Raw genomic sequence first — 17144 nt, 5'->3', positions numbered from 1 at the left:
TCATCCCAGCTAGGGCTTTGTCAAGCCGGGCCTTTAAAACCATTAAGGATGGAGATTCCACCACCTCCCTAGGTAACCTATTCCAGTGCTTCACCACCCTCCTAGTGAAAAGGTTTTTCCTAAAATCCAACCTAGACCTCCCCCATGGCAACTTGAGACCACTGCTCTTGTTCTGTCATCTGCCATTTTTAATAGGCATTTGAAATTTAGGACCTGGAGACAGTGCAGTAGACTACTATTTTGGAGGCCCAGGTTCAAGGCTCATTCAGGCTCTTGCATGTCTGGCTAAAAAGGATAGGGGATGTCTAGATGACTGTTCAGCATTTGGAGGAAGCAAGGGCATGACACTGGTGCAGAAGACATTTACAGTATGAGAGCAGACTGCCACCTCTGTTCAGCAGGCTTGTGCCACCATGCTTCTGACTATCATGGAGAGACATGGGCTCTTCTGAACAAAGGAAGATGATGGTCCCCGTGAAAGGGGGAGGCCGAAACCACCTCATTCTTTTTTCATCTCACCTTCAAAATTAACAACAACTAATAGTGACATCTCAAAAAGAAATGGAAACTTTTGGCCTACATTTTTCAGGCCTCCATTGTTATGTGTGCAATTTGTGCCTGCTATTTAGGTCACTGAATAGATTCTAAATCCACAACTTTACCCACAAATCTCAGATGTAGACATATAAGGGTACGTCTATACTGCAAAACAAACCCCACTGCAGTGAATCTCAGAGCCCAAGTCAACTGACTCAGGGTTACCGTACAGGGCTCAAAATAGCAGTGTAGATAGTGTAGCGGTTCCCGCTTGGGCTGGAGCCTGAGCTCTGATGCCTGGCAAGCAGGGAGGGTCTCAGAGCCTGACCGGCAGTCTGAGTGATAATGTCTACACTGCTATTTGTAGCCCCGAAGTGCAAGTCTGTCAGTTGACCTGGGCTTGGAGACTCGCTACTGCGGGATTCTTGTTGCAGTGTACATTGCAATGTACCCTAAGTGGCCTCACCTGCCTTGCAATTTTTACCCAAAAAATGAGTATCTGAAAACAAGGCCTTTATAATCCCTGTATTTAATAATTTACACAATTATTTCTGCATAAAGCCAGCGAAATAATTTAAGTAATTTGTAAATTCTGAAAAAACAAAACAAAACTACTGCTTAATACATTTACTACGTGTGATGTTCTAAAAGCATTAATTAATACCTTCCAGTGTTTGCATGAGTGTAATTTTTAAAGCTGAACACAGTAATGTGAAGCATATACTTGAATTGTAAGCTCCCTGGGACAGAGACCATCTTTCTGTGTTTGTATAGCACCAAGCACTGTGGAGTCCTGGTCCCATGACAAGGGCTCCTAGTTGCCCATGGTAATAAAAATAAAATATTATTAATTATTCCATGTCTGATGGATTTAAGTTTATTTTAAGTAGTCTTTGTAATAAGAATGTCAGTATATTAACCATATGTTATGACTGCAAAGATTCTTGATGGGGAATATGTTTCTTATCTGCACATATAGAGATAGCATCTGGCTGTCATGACTGTTTGTCTTTTACTGTTTTTCTTCTAGGATAATATTTTAACGTCTAAAAGATTTTCCTACTGTTTTCAATCATCATATGCAGGCTGTTTATAAACAGTTGTGACTGCAGGCCTGCTGAACTCTTAGGGAATTGAGAGAAAACAAGGAGTTAGAGTTTTCAGATCGGAGGACAGAGATTTACCTGTCTGACAAATGTTAAAGTGAGATATGAGGCTAAATCCCTTCTGCGATATGTACTCATGTAGAGTCAAATCTTGACATATATTCTCAGGCAAAAGGCCCATTAGCTTCCAACTGAATATGGGCTTTTGTGTGCTCTGCTTTAGAGGGCTTTATTCATTGCTGTCTGCCTGAAGACCACCACCTACTGTTAGAGCAATGAAACAATTTCAGTCATTGACTACATGGTGCATATTATTTAGCCCTTTGTTTGTTAGTAACACACTTATTTTTCATTACAGTTGTTTATGCAGTGGCTGTTACATCTTACCATTCAGTATGTTTTATCCCATGTTGTTGCTTATGAGGCAGTGGAGCAGTTATCTGACTGAGATTTGCCCGAGTGAACTTAAGAATTTTGTCATGATTGTGTGTCCTGAGGCGAGTACCCAAAGATACCTTTTGTGCTTAAGTCATCCAGTCAGGCGACTATTTCTTCAGGTTAATTTGTAGATGAATACAACAAGAAGAGTAATACCTATCAGGAACACAATTCTGCAGTTCTTACTCAGGCAAACCTCCCATTGACATCAAAAGGAGTTTTTCCTAACTCTGGGTAGTAGCAGTTGGCCCTAAAAGGTGGTATTGATTCATGTCGCCTTTTGATCCCTGGCATCCAGGATTTCCTGATGCTTAGTACAGATGTCAAATTAATTAACTGTCACCTAGAAAATATCGGTCCTTCACATTTGGGAGGATCATCAGATTTGCTGAACACTTATCACAAATGAGTCTATTTAATGGGGGGGTGCACTCTTCAGTTTAATGATTTCTTCTCTTTGAAATTGTGGCAGGCCGGACATCTCCCTATATGAGAACTTCAGCAAAAATGAAACCAATAGAAGAAAGTGGTGAGGATGATGTCTTTGAACTACCAGCTGCTGCAAAGCCTGACGTTCAGCGACTGCCTTGAACAGAGGTGGCCTCAAACACGCAGGGGACTCTGTAGACATAGCAAAAGCAAGAAGCTTATTTTGATGGGATTCTGAAAACTGTGAGCACGCTTTGCTTTCAGAGAATTATACCACAATATAATACCACCTAAGTTAGTGGCTTCTAGATAAAGATGCTAAGTTTTATTTCTTCTCCTTAAAAATAAAAAATCATAGATTGTATTTTTACTTATTGGCCATTATTTTTGAATGGTTGTGTTTTTACTCTGAAGTTAAATTTTGCTTTAAGGAACAGACTACTCTGAAATTTTATAGGCTTATTGGGTGCCAATTACGAAATCACCCAAGTCTCATTTTTGTAGGCCACTTAGGAGCCTAAGTCTCAGTGAAAATCAGTGGGAATATTTGAAAATTTGGCCCACTATCACTTGTACCTAACACCGTAGTTATTAATAATGCAACCTCAAAATGAAGTTAATACACATAGTTTTGTAAGTATGCATGTGCACGTGTGTATGTGTTTTTTACACACACAAAACAATTGTAAAAGAAGGTTAAAGTTGCAAAGCCAAGCACTCATAAGTTAAGAAAGGCCAGAATTAAGTTTCCCATGTAATCCACGTGTGTATGTATTACAATACAATCTTAGAATGTTATCATGTAATTAATTTTCCACAGGAGTTTGGCAAAATGCACATACTTGACACAAAGGCAACCCTTCTGCTGAATTTCAAGCCTCTGCTCCAATGCCTGGAGGTTGCAAGAGCATCTTACCAAAAAAAGTCACCACAATTTTTAAACATGAGCAGCAAATTATTTTTCTTTAGTTTTGTTCTTGGAAACAGCTGCACGGTTTTGGCTAAAGTTTTCCAAAAAAGTTCAAGTGAGGCAGATACCCAGTATGAGAAATTTCAGCCCAAACCGTTAGAGTTTGTCAAAATTATATAAGTAGCTGAAAAAAGGGTCTCATAATGGGAAGTGTTGGGCAGCTTTAATAATAAGTGGTGCTACCAGCTCTGCCTAGTGTGTGTATGTGCATAAATAAAATCATTGTATTTGTCACACAATAATAAACTGTATTCATTGTAAAAGAGCCTAATGGCTGATACAACAGTCTATTTAACAATTTAAAATGACAGAAGATGGAGATTATAATATTACAAGTAATGAGATTATGAATAACAGTGGAAGTCTGGCTTAAACTCTGTCACTCTTTTTTTTTTTTTTTTTTTTTTTAAAACTGTGATCATCATCCTGGTATTGGCAGTGAAATTAAGCCTAAAACTGTTCTTAAATTAGTTTATGCCTGTGGTATATGATCTGTTTTTACACTGTGCTGAAGCCCTTGCAACACCAAAGCACAACACTTGATGACTGGACACAATTTTACCTTTACACTAAATGTTCTTGTTTTGGGAGTTTTAAGTTCAATTTTTAATGTTACTTCAGTGTGTCTTGTGGTATGTTTGAGGTGAGGCGTAGTTACCAATTTATGTAAATAGATGTTAAATGCTTTGTACATCTCACATCATGTACGCAGTCAACCACACTGACTCCATTTGGACCAGATGTAGTTTACCATATACGTTCACTTGTTTGAATTTTATAAGAACCTTTATTTACTTTGCAGACAATAAGATTTCCTTTAGGAGCCATTGCTATCTCTTGTGTAAATATTTAAACAGGTTTTAAAGATATAGGTCTGATAAAAATCACAATGGCTAGGTATAAGATCAATGAATGTTGTGTGGTGTTAGCATAATTCAGCATTTAAGACAAACTTAAATACATGGAAAAAGTATTTATTTTCATTTACAACCACATTTATAGTAGGTGATTAAAAAATGAAATGCTGTCCAGTTAATATTTGACAAAGAAAATACTGTAGATAGCAGGAGAACTTGGTATATGTTAGGGAAAAGTCTGCAACATTTATTTTCTAAACAATAAAAATGTGTGACTTAAAGGAGCATTTGAATTTTGTAACTTCTAAATTTTTTCACTTATACTGAGTAAACTTTGGGTGGAGGATTGGGTCATTTTGGTGTGTAGAATTTACTAAGAAAAATTTCAGTCTAGAATGAACCTTTACAGGAAGTTTGAAGAGACTAGTTTGAGTGGAAATGCTGCTAGAGACCCTTTAATTACAGCAAGGATGGCGGACAGTAAATTAATATGGATGGTCCCAGGAATATGACAGTGAACTCTGAAGGTTATGAATCCAAAACTTCGAAGTTCTTAGCTTAAAACACAGCCAGTCTCAATAACACAGATATTTCTATCCGTATTTTTATTTCTACGTTTTTGATCATTGTTTCTATCTAAACTACATTTGGTTTGGTTGTTGTCAAGCAGCCCGCTGATGAGGGAGTAGGGATTGGAGTTCAGATGCCAAGCTTTCGTCTGTGCTGGGAACATTGATGGCGGCAGGCTCAGCCTCCTTAGTAGGAAGTGATTTCTCTCACACACTGATCCCTATAGATAAAAATGTCTCTAGTTCTCCTCACCAGAGGGAGGATCCCCATGTCACATAAACTTTGAGGGCAGTACTAAAAGGGGAGAGCCCTTTTCCACCCCCACCAAATCATTTTAACCCACAAAACTATCAAATCTTTGTATAAATATCATATGGGGACTGGCTAACTTCTTCAAGTTTGTATGAGGCTCTAGGGTGGATGGATACTTTATCAGGGAGGAAGGAGATTATTTTGCCTGCTTGGAGGCAGGATGGTTGAGATTCTTGGCGTGAATATGCCTGCCCTGCCTTTCCCATCCCATGTGCCTAGTGTAACTTTCTTTCATTCCTGCAAGTTCAAGCGCTTCCTTAAACAACAGCCAAGTAGGTGGGAGGGGTATTTTGCTATTCAGCCAGGAAAGGAGTACAGAACCAGGAGCAACTGAGAAAATAAAAGCGACATTTCTATCTTTTACAAAACAAAAAAAATTGTCTCCCTTGTTTCATGTCTCTTTTCTCCTTTACATCTTTCCTAGCCCTCCAACAGTTTCTCTTGTTTGTTGTATTGTCTAAATCAAGCCCCAGTGTGCAATGCTTAGATATATCCCAGCCTATATGAAGAGTTGATTCATATTTTCTTCAATGCTAACGTGACTCACAAATGTTTGCAGGATGGGGCCCTTAAGATGTAACTATGTCATCTAAAATAAATTGGGGAATAAGTCTCCTGTGGCCATACTATACATGACAAGATGGGTAGTACCATTCTACAGGATCCTAGGCCAATGCTTTCAAATCAGTACTTGGGCATTCAAGAAAGTGGCCTAGTTTTTAGGAACTGTTAAATGTTCACAACTTTCACTGAAGTCAATGAGTTGTGGCTGCTCAGCAGGCCCTTTATTACAGTGTCTGAAGTTTGGACACCTATATGAGTATTTTGATTCAGTGATGGCAGAAGGTTAATGAAATAAATTCAGAATGAGGAAATTCAGCAGCCAAAACCATTTCAGCCCAATGAATGTAGTTCAAATGTCTATTTTTATTAAATTTGGGGTTCATATAAACAGCTCCATGGTATATAAACACTAAAAGTGAAATAAGATCATGGTGAAATAGTTTGAAAACGATATTCTGTTTTTCCATAAGACATGATTATCACAACCTTACCCAGTGAAAGTGAACTATAACAAAATTTTAATGTCTCCAGAGAAAAGTCAGTACGCATTTGCTACTTAGTGCATTTGCAGCTTAGTGACCATGAAACTGCCAGTTTAGCAGTTACCAAATTAAAGAGGAAATTCAGCAGTAAAATTCTGATTCAGTAAAAAATTAAGGGATGGATCCTTCCATAAGTACTTTGCAGGCACATCCTTGCTTCCACAGAGAGCCTGCTGTAGAACTGAGAAAATCTCTCAGCCCATGCATGATGGCAATTTCACAAGCAAAGTAATTGTTGATAGATCTTCACACTCTACATTCATAAATCATTTTCATGGAACCTTGGAGAATGAAATTTTAGTGACACATGCTTTTATGTTATTACTAGAAAGAACAGTAACAGTTATTCTAATTATTGGTTCAGAAATGTGGTAGTCATAGGAAATGTCTCTTGGACTGAGTAAAATGTCTTTCCTCCCTCTTGCAAGACTAGTCACAGCTGTTTCCGATTAAAAAGGAATGGGTTTTTAGTACTTAAGGGATGAATAAGGGAAGACAAACTGTCTTAATTAATTAGTCCTGACATTTAAACTTCCTGAGAGCATAATAATAAGAGAATCATTAGAGATGTCAGAGCAGTAATGCTAAAGCAAAAAATGATCTGAGTATTCAGTATTGATGGGGTAAAAGTCTATATATTTAACAGCAACAAAAGAATACAATTATAAAATGGTTTGGAGAAATGGTATAATTCTATTGGGTCCTAGCTGTATTGTCATTTCTTTAAAAACAGAGGCTCAGCATTTCCAGACTACTATACCCCTTTCAGAATTGTGTACCCCCAAGTTTCATCTTACTTAAAAATGACTTGCTTACAAAAATACAAGTGTCACAGCACATTATTACTGAAAAATTGCTTACTTTCTCATTTGTATCATATAATTATGAAACAAATCGATTGGAATGTAAATGTTGTGCTTACATTTCAGTGTATCATATATACAGGGGTATATACAAATGGTGTGAGATTTTAGTTCATACTGACTTCGCTTTTTAGATATCCTATTATGTAAGCAAATATCTAGATGAGTTGGTGTACTCCCTGGAAGACATCTGTGTACCCCCCAGGGGATGTGTGTAGCCTTGGTTGAGAACCACTGCTTTAAACCAATGGCTTTCAGTTGGTAGGACTATGATCATGGTATGCTTAGTAACAATTCTAAAACCTATACAGGGGAAAATGGGGCCTTACATGTTAACCACGTTTTAGGGCACAAGATTTTATCTTCGATCACTTAACAGACACAGAAGCACGTGTATGCACATACACAGGCCCACACACTTTCCAAAGAACTCTGAAAGCTAGAGCCACAAACGGAGCTGAGAGGGTCAGGTGTTGCAATACTTGAGTCTGGGTCCTCAGCTGTGAATTGGGGACCCAGATGCCCTATACAGTGCCTGGGGCAAGTTTGGAGCCTAAGCATGGGATCCCCAAAAGTGAGCAGGCTGAGCAGGGAGCTACCTCAGCTAGCCAATAGAAAATGCCAAGGATGGACTTAGGTACCTATGTCTCAGCTGGCGGGAGGCACCTCCCTCTGCTTGGGATTCACAGCCACAAGCACTTTCCTGGCATTAGGTGCTTAAGCCTTTTCTCCTCCCCCCCTCTACCTCCCCAAAAAAGTAGTGGTGCCACAATTAATTAATTAAATGTTCCTTAAGCCACACAGAGAGAGAGAGCACGCGACTCTATAGCCCAGTGGTTATTGCACTCATGGTGGGCAACAAGTTCAAATCCCTGCACCACATCAAACAGAGGGGGAGGATTTGAACACTGGTCTCATGGAGCCTGGGTGAATGCTCTGACCATTGGGCTGGCAGGGAGGCGATAGTAACGGTGTTGTGTACAAATCTGGCACGTGCTTACAGCTGAAACAGGCAGGGCCTGATCCTATGTTGAGGATTGAGATGGGCTTAGGCATGAGCTATGCACTTGGGAGCAAGGCCTGAGGCTACTGTGTGGATGCCCAGCGGCAGAAATTTAGGTGCCTGGGAGATTTACCAGTGGAAACTTGGGCACCTGGGGAATGTAGGTGCCTATAAGGTCAGGCAGCAGCTGACGGGGGGAGGGGGGACTGAGGACCAAAATTTTGGACTTAGGCACTGAAATCCCAGTGTGGATCTAGTTCTAAGAGCTTGTAAAGAGGCTGTTTTCTTTTACGGCAGGCCCCCAGGCAGATTTGATCGGCACGCGCTGACTATTCTATCCTTAGACATTCAATCAGATTGCCTAGAAAAACTGAGGTGAAGCTTGCCTGTCTGCAATTCCCAAGATTGCCCTACCTCTTTTTTTTTAAGGCAAATAACACAGTAGTGACTTCTCAATATTCAGGACAGCTGATTTTAAGAATTAAGGTTGAAATTCATTCCAGTACAGGAGGCCAGTCCAAGACCCTCCCCACATATTAAACCCCATTTTGAAGGCTTAAGTGATAAGTAGAACCATAAGAGGGCGCTCTGCACTTGGGTGACTTTTACCTGTATTGCATTTCCCGGGATAGTGTTGCTATCAGAACCCTCAGATGAATACCATCCGGTTACTGTAATTTACAGCACTCGAGTTGCTCAGCTTCTCCTTAACTTCCTCCTTAGAGATTAATATCTATTAAGGCCACATCCTGATTTCCTGCACAAAGTGCTTTTGGGATAAGAATTCCCCACCATCCTTTATAGTAAAAGGAGTGGTCAAAAGTGAAGCCTCTTGAAATTTGTCCACTTACAAACTATTGTGTCACCTTCCTTCATACCCTGGTGCTGTGTTTTATTTCAGAAAACTAAGGAATCTAATAATACAACAGTACATTTTCTGCCACAGGTTCTGTGAAACCGAACAGGATTAAAAAAAATCTTCAAGGGTAGTTGAATTTTAAAGTATTTTTCTTTGCCTTTTTATTTTTTAAAACATTCCCCCACTGCAGTTTTACACTACAATTTTCTTTCTTTTTTTAAATTCCTTCTTCCTAGTAGTTATGTAAAAGGCTTATACAAACACCAGGGGCAATGATTTATTACACAAGGAAAAAGGCAGAACTGACTATAGACAAACTGCTTGCAAAGCAAACACATTGGAAAAAAAAGATTTCTGGAACTTCTCACAATGGTAGGTAAAACACTTTCAAACAGAAGTAAATTTTAAGATCAGGGTGTCTCTAACTACAGATGGGACAAAACCTGGACAATCCTCCAGCTTTCCCACTTCCCCCACATACTGGGAGCTCAGATAAAGTAGGACTGGCATCAGAATCAAAACTTCTTTTAGTTTTGCTAAACTGAGATAATTCCCATGTTTGTTTGTTTTTAAACTGATCTGGTATTAACTGCTACCTATTGCACAAAACTGTGAGTCTACCTGGGGACCCTGATTGTTCAAAGTCAGGTTATAATAACCCACAGGCTTTCTTAATGTCACAGCTATCCACCAACTTCAATATTTGACAGCTGGGACCATATCATCACACCGAGTAAAATCTCTCTGTTAATTGTGTTTAAAAGATTTTACTGTTTCTTTAAAAAAACAAAAGAGAAGGAAAGGGCAGGTAGACCTGGCCCCCAGAATACAGCTGCCAAATTCTATGTCAGTTTTCAGCTGACAACTTTCAGAAATATCACAGCTTTCTTCAGTTCAGCCTGCCTCCCCCATTTAATAATAATAAAAATATATTCATGATAATAACGCTTGTATACGAAATGAGTCAGGCATAGAGGTATGGTGAAAAAGCGGGCGTGTGTGGGTTTCACCCCGGATTCTTTATGCTGAGCCCAGCGAATTAGCCACATGGCTATCCTAGTCCTATTTTTATCTTCACTGTTTTTCTTCTCTCATGCCCCCAGCTGTGGTCCCAGTTTCTTTTATATCTCCTTTTCCCTCAACCATCATGTCTCACTCTTTACCTTCATTGGGTCAGCCAGCATTACCCTGCTTCCTGTCCTACACCTGTTTGTGTTCATCCCCCGAGTTTATCAACGCCAGATCTCCTCTCTCCTTCCATCAGGCTCTGCCTCTCTTAGGTGTACATGATCCCCCTGCATTAGGATGGGCTCCTACTCAGAGCTAGGAGGAGAGTGAATGAGAACAAGGCAATGGTGCTAGGCACGTCCTCCCAAGTTTCCCTGCCAGTGTAATGAGAGACCCAGAAGCTGGGCAGTGAGTATGAAGACAAGGATCCTGCATACACTAGGGCACCCCCATTTAGCCCCATCCAGAGGGTTCAAGGCATAATCCACTTAAGGCACCTTCACCCTATCCCAGTCCACAGGGCTCTGGGGGAAAGGCACCACCCTTACCCAATTTACACTCTAGGCCTCAGGGCCACCCATACCCAGTTCATAGGGCCCAGGGAGTAACCAAATTAATTTAAGTGTCCACCCTTTCCCAATTCATAGAGCTCCAGGCGTAATCTTCTGTGGGCTTGCAGGGTCTTTTACCAGTGAAGAAACTTTAGAAGTAATATCCTTATTCTCTATTTATTAACAATTACCAAATTTACCACTAAGCACACAATGCTCATCACTTCCAATAAGGCAGACAAACTTCTCCTGCTGGCCAATCAGGATTAGATCATCTGGGGACTCCAGCTTCTGTAAATACAGTTGGCAGGGTGTTGAGATCTGGCAGCTCTGATTCTTGGACTGTATCCTGGAGTTAGGTTCCAAAGCACTTTCTTTTGGACCTCAGTTTATACAGTTAAAACTTGGGTCTGGCTTAACAGTACCTTAACCCATCATTTTAAACTAAAGTACTACAAAACACCAATCCTATCCCATTACAAAACAGTTCTTTAACCAATCATATCCCACCACCTTAGCTAATTTGAATATTGCACAATTAGTTATGCAACAGACAGAAACAATAAAAAAAACCAGACAGAAATCATTCATATAAACAATAGAGTAGTGGAACCATAAGAAAAAGCAATAAGAAGTGTAGATTTTACAACCACAACTGTTGATAAGTGATTCTTTGCCAGACAGGACGCTATCAAACTTAAGTTTTCTTTATACATCTTAAGATCTATTCCTTTATCGGGTGGTGGTAGATATAATTCGTAACGTCTTCTTAACAGTCCGATATTACATTGTCTGATGTAATTTCAGGAATGGGAAGATGTGACTCCCTGCTACCTAGCTTTTGGCTTCTGTCTCTCCTAATATGGCTACTACTGCTTAGCCTGAAAACCCCCAAGGCCTCAGATCATACATCTCATTAACCTGCTCAATAGGTTTGATAGTACAAGCTACTTGCACAAACCCCGCTTCAGAGCCCTGGTAGCTGGCTGGAGCAAACCCCAAAGCTGACTAGCCCATGAGTGGGTAAGACCAAGAGATGTACTGACTCAGTTTCTTTCTCAGACATCCTCTTCCAGCTACAGAGCCACCACTGGTGGAGCTGGTCCAAGTGTTTTCTTCAAAACCACATCTTTTTTGGGGGACAAAAATTGGCTTTTTGACCAAAATTAAAAATTTTATGGAAAATTTTAACTATGATCAATTTTCTGGGGATTTTTCCAATGGCAAAACCTAAAAGTAATATTTTTGTCTGTAAACATTCATTTTTTGGTTAAAAAATGCTTTACATTTCAGGTAGCATTTTGCGGGGGTGGGGGAGTGGGAAAATGTTCAGTTTTTGGAAACAAACATTTTTATCAATGTTTCCCAAAATACTGTCTGAAAACCAAAAATGGTTTGTTGTTGTTGTTTCTGTCCAACATGTTGTGGGGATGAGACTCTGGGGACGGGGAGAATGGAGAAGGGAAGACATTTCCCCCAAAATTTTCCAGAAAACCACATTGGGCAAAACCAGCTCTATCAAGTGGATATTAAAGCTACCTTCTCATGCAGAAATCTTCAGGAAGGTTAGGAATCAATTCTCCAGCATAGATGTGGAAGTTATATCCCCTGTACCCATAGGCACAGTATGGTACTTATTTTTCCGCAGCTCATTTTACTGACTATAAGTACTGTAAAGGCTTTAGGTTGTCACAGGAGTCTAAAGCATGTTATAACTTCCAGGAGAGTAGGTGGTTCAATCTGAAGGTATTGACAAAATTGGTGTAACCATGGTATGTTGCACAGGCAGGAGGAGAAAGAAGGCCTTTTATAACAAGATGATCAACTTTAATGCACAGTTTGGCAAAGGGAGAGTTAAAACTGTATCTGTGAGAAGGAAACTGAAAACAGGTGTTTTCCCTCACTGCAGAGATGCGCTAGAAGTCAGTCATGGTGGGGATAGGAGGGGTTGGACTAAACTCAGGTGGGGATGATTGTTCCATTGCAAGGAACATGGAGTGGGAAGGATTCCTTGTCTCTTGGAGTTAAAATTGTCTTACCCGCAAGGCCCCAGTGTCTCTGTGAAAATGCATTGAAGGGGTGAATTTATAGTCTGCTTAAAAAGCCATGACTGTGGAGATTATCTGTTGACTCCTCCTGTGTGGCAGTAGCATGGAGAGATAGGTGGAATTTAATATATGTGCCCCCAGATTGCATAAGGACCTGCTTCAGTCCTCTTTGAAATCCATGTAAGGACTCCCGTTGATATCAATGAAAACTGAATCGGAGAGATTCAACGGAGAGAAAGTGAGTTACATTGTTTAAAATGTGTTCAATTGAAAGCTGATTGACATGCTACGATAAAGAGTGCAACAAGCAGTGCTGAACTTTAATTTTACTGGATTTCTGTACATATCTCATTAAATCCTGGAGAAAAAATAGAATGAAAGGTTAGGTTTTGATTTTAAAAAGACAGAATTTTTTCATGTTTCTTATTTTTTTTAATAAAAGTTGTCCCTTTTATGGGTGTCAGAATTTCAATTTTTGATACTATTTTGTCCAAATACCAAAATTTGGAATGTTTTAATGAGCTCCATGAGGGTTCTTCTCAGGCTTGTGGCAGATATGGCTGGAGATGGTGCCCTTTCCTCATGTTGAAAACAATGACAATTCAGGAGAATCTAGTTACAGGTTTAGGCTCCAATCTTGCAGCTGGCTGAAGTGTGTTTCTGCACAGAGCCAGTTGATCACTCAGGACTTCCGCTTGCCTCACATCAGTATTTATATCCTACCTTAGGAGCTCTCCCTTCATTTGATCTGATGTATCAGTCAAATTCTGTGAGCTGATCTTGAAAAACTGGGTTTTCAGAGTTACTAACTCTCATGATACCCAAGAAAATTACTTGATATTTTTCTTAAAACCTCAGCTCCTGGAGTCATGCATCCCATCTAAAAAGAAAGGGAGTTCGTAACCTTCCTGGTTCCACAGAACAGTAGGACTACATGAAGCCTAGAGGCTCAACATAAAACAAGCAAATAAAAAGACCTCAAAGTTAATCTTTTAAATTCTTGTGATTTTTTTAAGCCAATCTCCTGATTTTGGGGGCTTTCCTGTTTGGGGTAGTCAGTCCTAGATTGTTGATTATTTGATGTCTATGGTGGCTTAAAGGGGACCATTAGCAAATTAGTTAAATTTATATCACAGCAAATGTGTAAACCTCAGTGATTTTATTCTAATGTTAATTTCTGTTTGTTTTTAAATAGATAGGTGACGCCATGATTGTCTTTGGTACAGATCTACTGCACTTAAGTGGAGCTAATTATAATTTGCCTATAAACTGCTTATATTATGTACAATGCAAAAGCTGATATATTTTTACATTTTAATTTGGCTTTCAGTCTTAATGGGTGAGAAGGACTGCTAGATTTTGAACTTTCTGTCGGCTCATCACACTGATCTCGGAAGAATGATTACTTCATAGATTACTTTGTGTTAATTGCTTGCATACTCCAAATAACAAGGCATCCCTGGTCAGCTAATTCTTCAGTTGCTGCAAGCATACATCACATGGGCATTGTGTCTGACATGAGGAAGATGGAATTAGGTCTGATATATCTTACCAACTAAATGAATGAGGTAAGCTAGAATTTAAATCCCAAAGAGCAGCGCTTTTAAAACTATAGCTAAATTTCTGTAGAATGTGCAATAGGTTGCATCAGTGCCGTTTTATTGCTCTGCACATGCAAGCACTGTTGTGCCCAGGGGAAAAAGCTGCAGTGTTGATGTAAGATAATTCCGTTTTCCTGTCAGATGGGAATGTCAGAAGCTGGCTAAGTAGACATGGTTATAGCTACAAAGTAGATGAGCCTGTGGTGGATGTGAGTTCTAGGAGTATCACTGCATAAAAACTAAGAATTGTCTATGGTTACAAGGTAGCAGTAAAGCAGGTAAACAGCAACCTCTACTGGGGATAAAAGCCACATACATACACCCTCTTTGGAAAATACTGACTGCAATGCCATTAATATTTCTTGGCCCATATAAGAATTAAATTGTTAAATAAGACCCTGATTATACAAAAATTTATGCATATGCTTAACTTTATGTATTCTGAGTAGTGCTATTGAATTCACAGAGCCACTCACGATGCACAAAATTAAACAGGAGCAAATCTTTGCAGAACTGGGGCCTAAAAAGGCAGATCTCACATAATCAGCTTAAAGCATTTGTGACACGTTGAGTAAAGCTAGAAAATGTTTAGCTCAAGAAGGGAAGGAGAGAAATTGTCCTTACATGCATATTTGTACCATGCTAAAAGAATGCCTATGGGTGGGTACGACTGACATAGGTGAAAAACACAAACAAACTAATACTCTAAAAGGCAGCAGTTCAATTTAATATAGTGCATCACTAGCAGGCCAACTAACTTGAAAGCTATAATCCTTCACAACCATTCTTCTCCCTTATCATTCCAGCACCAACCCCCACCCCCTTTTCAGATGGCAGTCTAAACGTATAGCCTTCAATAATCAGGTACTATAGGTCACATCGAGAATGTCGAACAGTAGATATCACAGGGTGTGAAACACAGTACGTTTATTACCATGTGATATCACTGAGAGAGCTCTTAGCTGCCCTATTAAGCCATGCTTGCCCTGCAGCAGTCAGTCTAAGAAGTGCTATTCCTATCTATCACCACATTTATCCTAGTATCCAATGTATTTTTAGAAACACCAAAGAGCCATTGAAAGCAGTGTTCCTCCTCTAGAGCAGAAACTTGTTTACAAGTGGGACAATGTAGAAATAAATAGCAACTATAAACTCTTATTATTCTTCGAGTGCTTGATCATGTCAATTCCCAATTTAGGTGTGTGCACGCGTCACATGCACTGTGTTACCCAAATAACAAATATCACAGGATCTTTTTAGGGGATAAGGCAACAAGCCACGTTTATTGTGAACACAGAAACTTGGTAAATAGTATTAAAGAAAAGAAAAGTATCAACACTGTAATAACATTAATATTGTGCTTTACTTAGTGAAATAGCATTAATAATAATGTAAACACTAGGAAAACTGTATTAACATTATATCAATACTACAATTACAGAGACACATGTTTCAATTGATGCTTTCATTTACACTCACACACACTGACAGGCATACACAGACAGTGAGACAGACAAACATACATAGGGATCTTCCTGTTATAGTTACCAGCTTCTTGGTGCTCATGATAGTCACTGGCCAGGTGACTAGAGCATGAGGATGAGGAGCAAGGTTCTGCTGATGCGATTGGTACTCCTGGTTGATGTGATGATGTTGTAGACCCGAACCTCCAGCCTTCATCTTCTTGTCCCATTTTATAGGGAAAGGACCCCATGTAAGTCTATGGGTTTTGCACTGTTATGCTGCAACTGCATTCTCAGTGTGATTCTCAATCACCCACATTCTTGCAAGCCTGATCAGATTTTGTCCTTTGAAATGTGCTGGCTCCAAAGTCATCAGGGTGGGTTCCTCTTTGGCCATTTGATCATCTTCGCTCCTTTCTTCTTCCCTCAAGCGTTTTAGGTGAGGCTGGTGTTTTCTTCATGTCTGTTTCAATATCCCTCACTCAGACCAATTGTTCAATCACTCTCCCTGTCTACACCCAACTCAATTGCTCAGCCATTCACACTTCAATCACTCAATGCCAACTCCTAGCTGAAGAACTTGCATATTATTTTTAAAGCAAACATTATTTCATTTTTGCCAGTATCTTTTACAATTAGGTAGGTATATTGAAAAGTGGGTAAATAGTAAAATTAACAGGTAAAATGGTCTTAAAACAGATAGACTTATAGAAAGTAAGTGAACATTTCAAAGGGTAAAACAATAAGAGTTAGTTCCAGAGGGGTAGCCGTGTTAGACTGTATACAGCAAAAACAACGAGAGTTCTGTGGCACTTTAAAGATTAACAAATTTAATATTTGTAGACATAAGCTTTCGAGAGACTTCAGCTCTCTTCTTCAGATGCAGTAATACAGAAAATAGGTAACACAATAAGAGTTAGTTGAGGTTTTAGCTCTTGATTTAGCACTGTAGTGTGTCAGGCTGAAGTGCTTTTTGGTAGGAAAAGGGGGGGTGTTTGTGGCTCTGTTCTTTCATGTATTTTTCAAAATCAAGATTTTGGCCAACAACTGGTGCCAGAAAACTTTTCTCCCTAGTGGTACCTGTACAAGCCGGCTCTAGCACCCCCTGCAGCGGTGTGCACATGCGCCCGGATATAGCCGCCGGCTCCCCCTCCCTCTCAGTTCCTTCTCGATGCCAGTGACGGTGCTGGAACATATCTTGCCTTTGCAAGCTTTCTTCACTAACCCTAGTGGTTTATTCATTGTTCTAGAGTATATAGTTAATCGTTTGGTTACAGTTAGTTCTAGTTTGTTAGTTGTTTGAATCCCAGGGTTGGGTCATGACCCGTTCCCCAGGGTTTAAACCCTGTGCTTTGTGTAAGAAGCCTATGCCGAGGAGTGACACTCATCAAAGTTGTCTAAAGTGTCTGGGGGAAGCTCACTA

The 17144-nt window shown here is 39.7% G+C and overlaps 1 protein-coding gene across 4 annotated transcripts in view; it reads left to right on the top strand.

Moving 5' to 3' along the window:
- BVES (blood vessel epicardial substance) overlaps positions 1-2874 on the top strand; it is a 45737-nt gene extending 42863 nt beyond the window's left edge. For 2 of the 4 annotated variants that reach the window (XM_067546527.1, XM_067546528.1), the window contains exon 9: positions 2554-2874. In XM_067546527.1, the coding sequence (XP_067402628.1) occupies positions 2554-2672 (119 nt within the window). In that variant the 3' untranslated portion in view covers positions 2673-2874. Of the gene's footprint in view, positions 1-2001; positions 2130-2553 lie in introns of those variants that run through there. The other 2 variants (XM_067546529.1, XM_067546530.1) reach the window with 2 other exon arrangements.
- Positions 2875-17144: the final 14270 nt, after the last annotated feature.

This window comes from Emydura macquarii, unplaced genomic scaffold (genome assembly GCF_026122565.2).
Source record: "Emydura macquarii macquarii isolate MOO-44397 ecotype Brisbane River unplaced genomic scaffold, CSIRO-AGI_Emac_v2 contig_1146, whole genome shotgun sequence".
NCBI classification, from domain to species: Eukaryota; Metazoa; Chordata; order Testudines; family Chelidae; genus Emydura; species Emydura macquarii.
The sequence above is the reverse complement of the archived record's forward strand: the minus strand, read 5'-3'. Positions and strand labels throughout refer to the sequence as shown.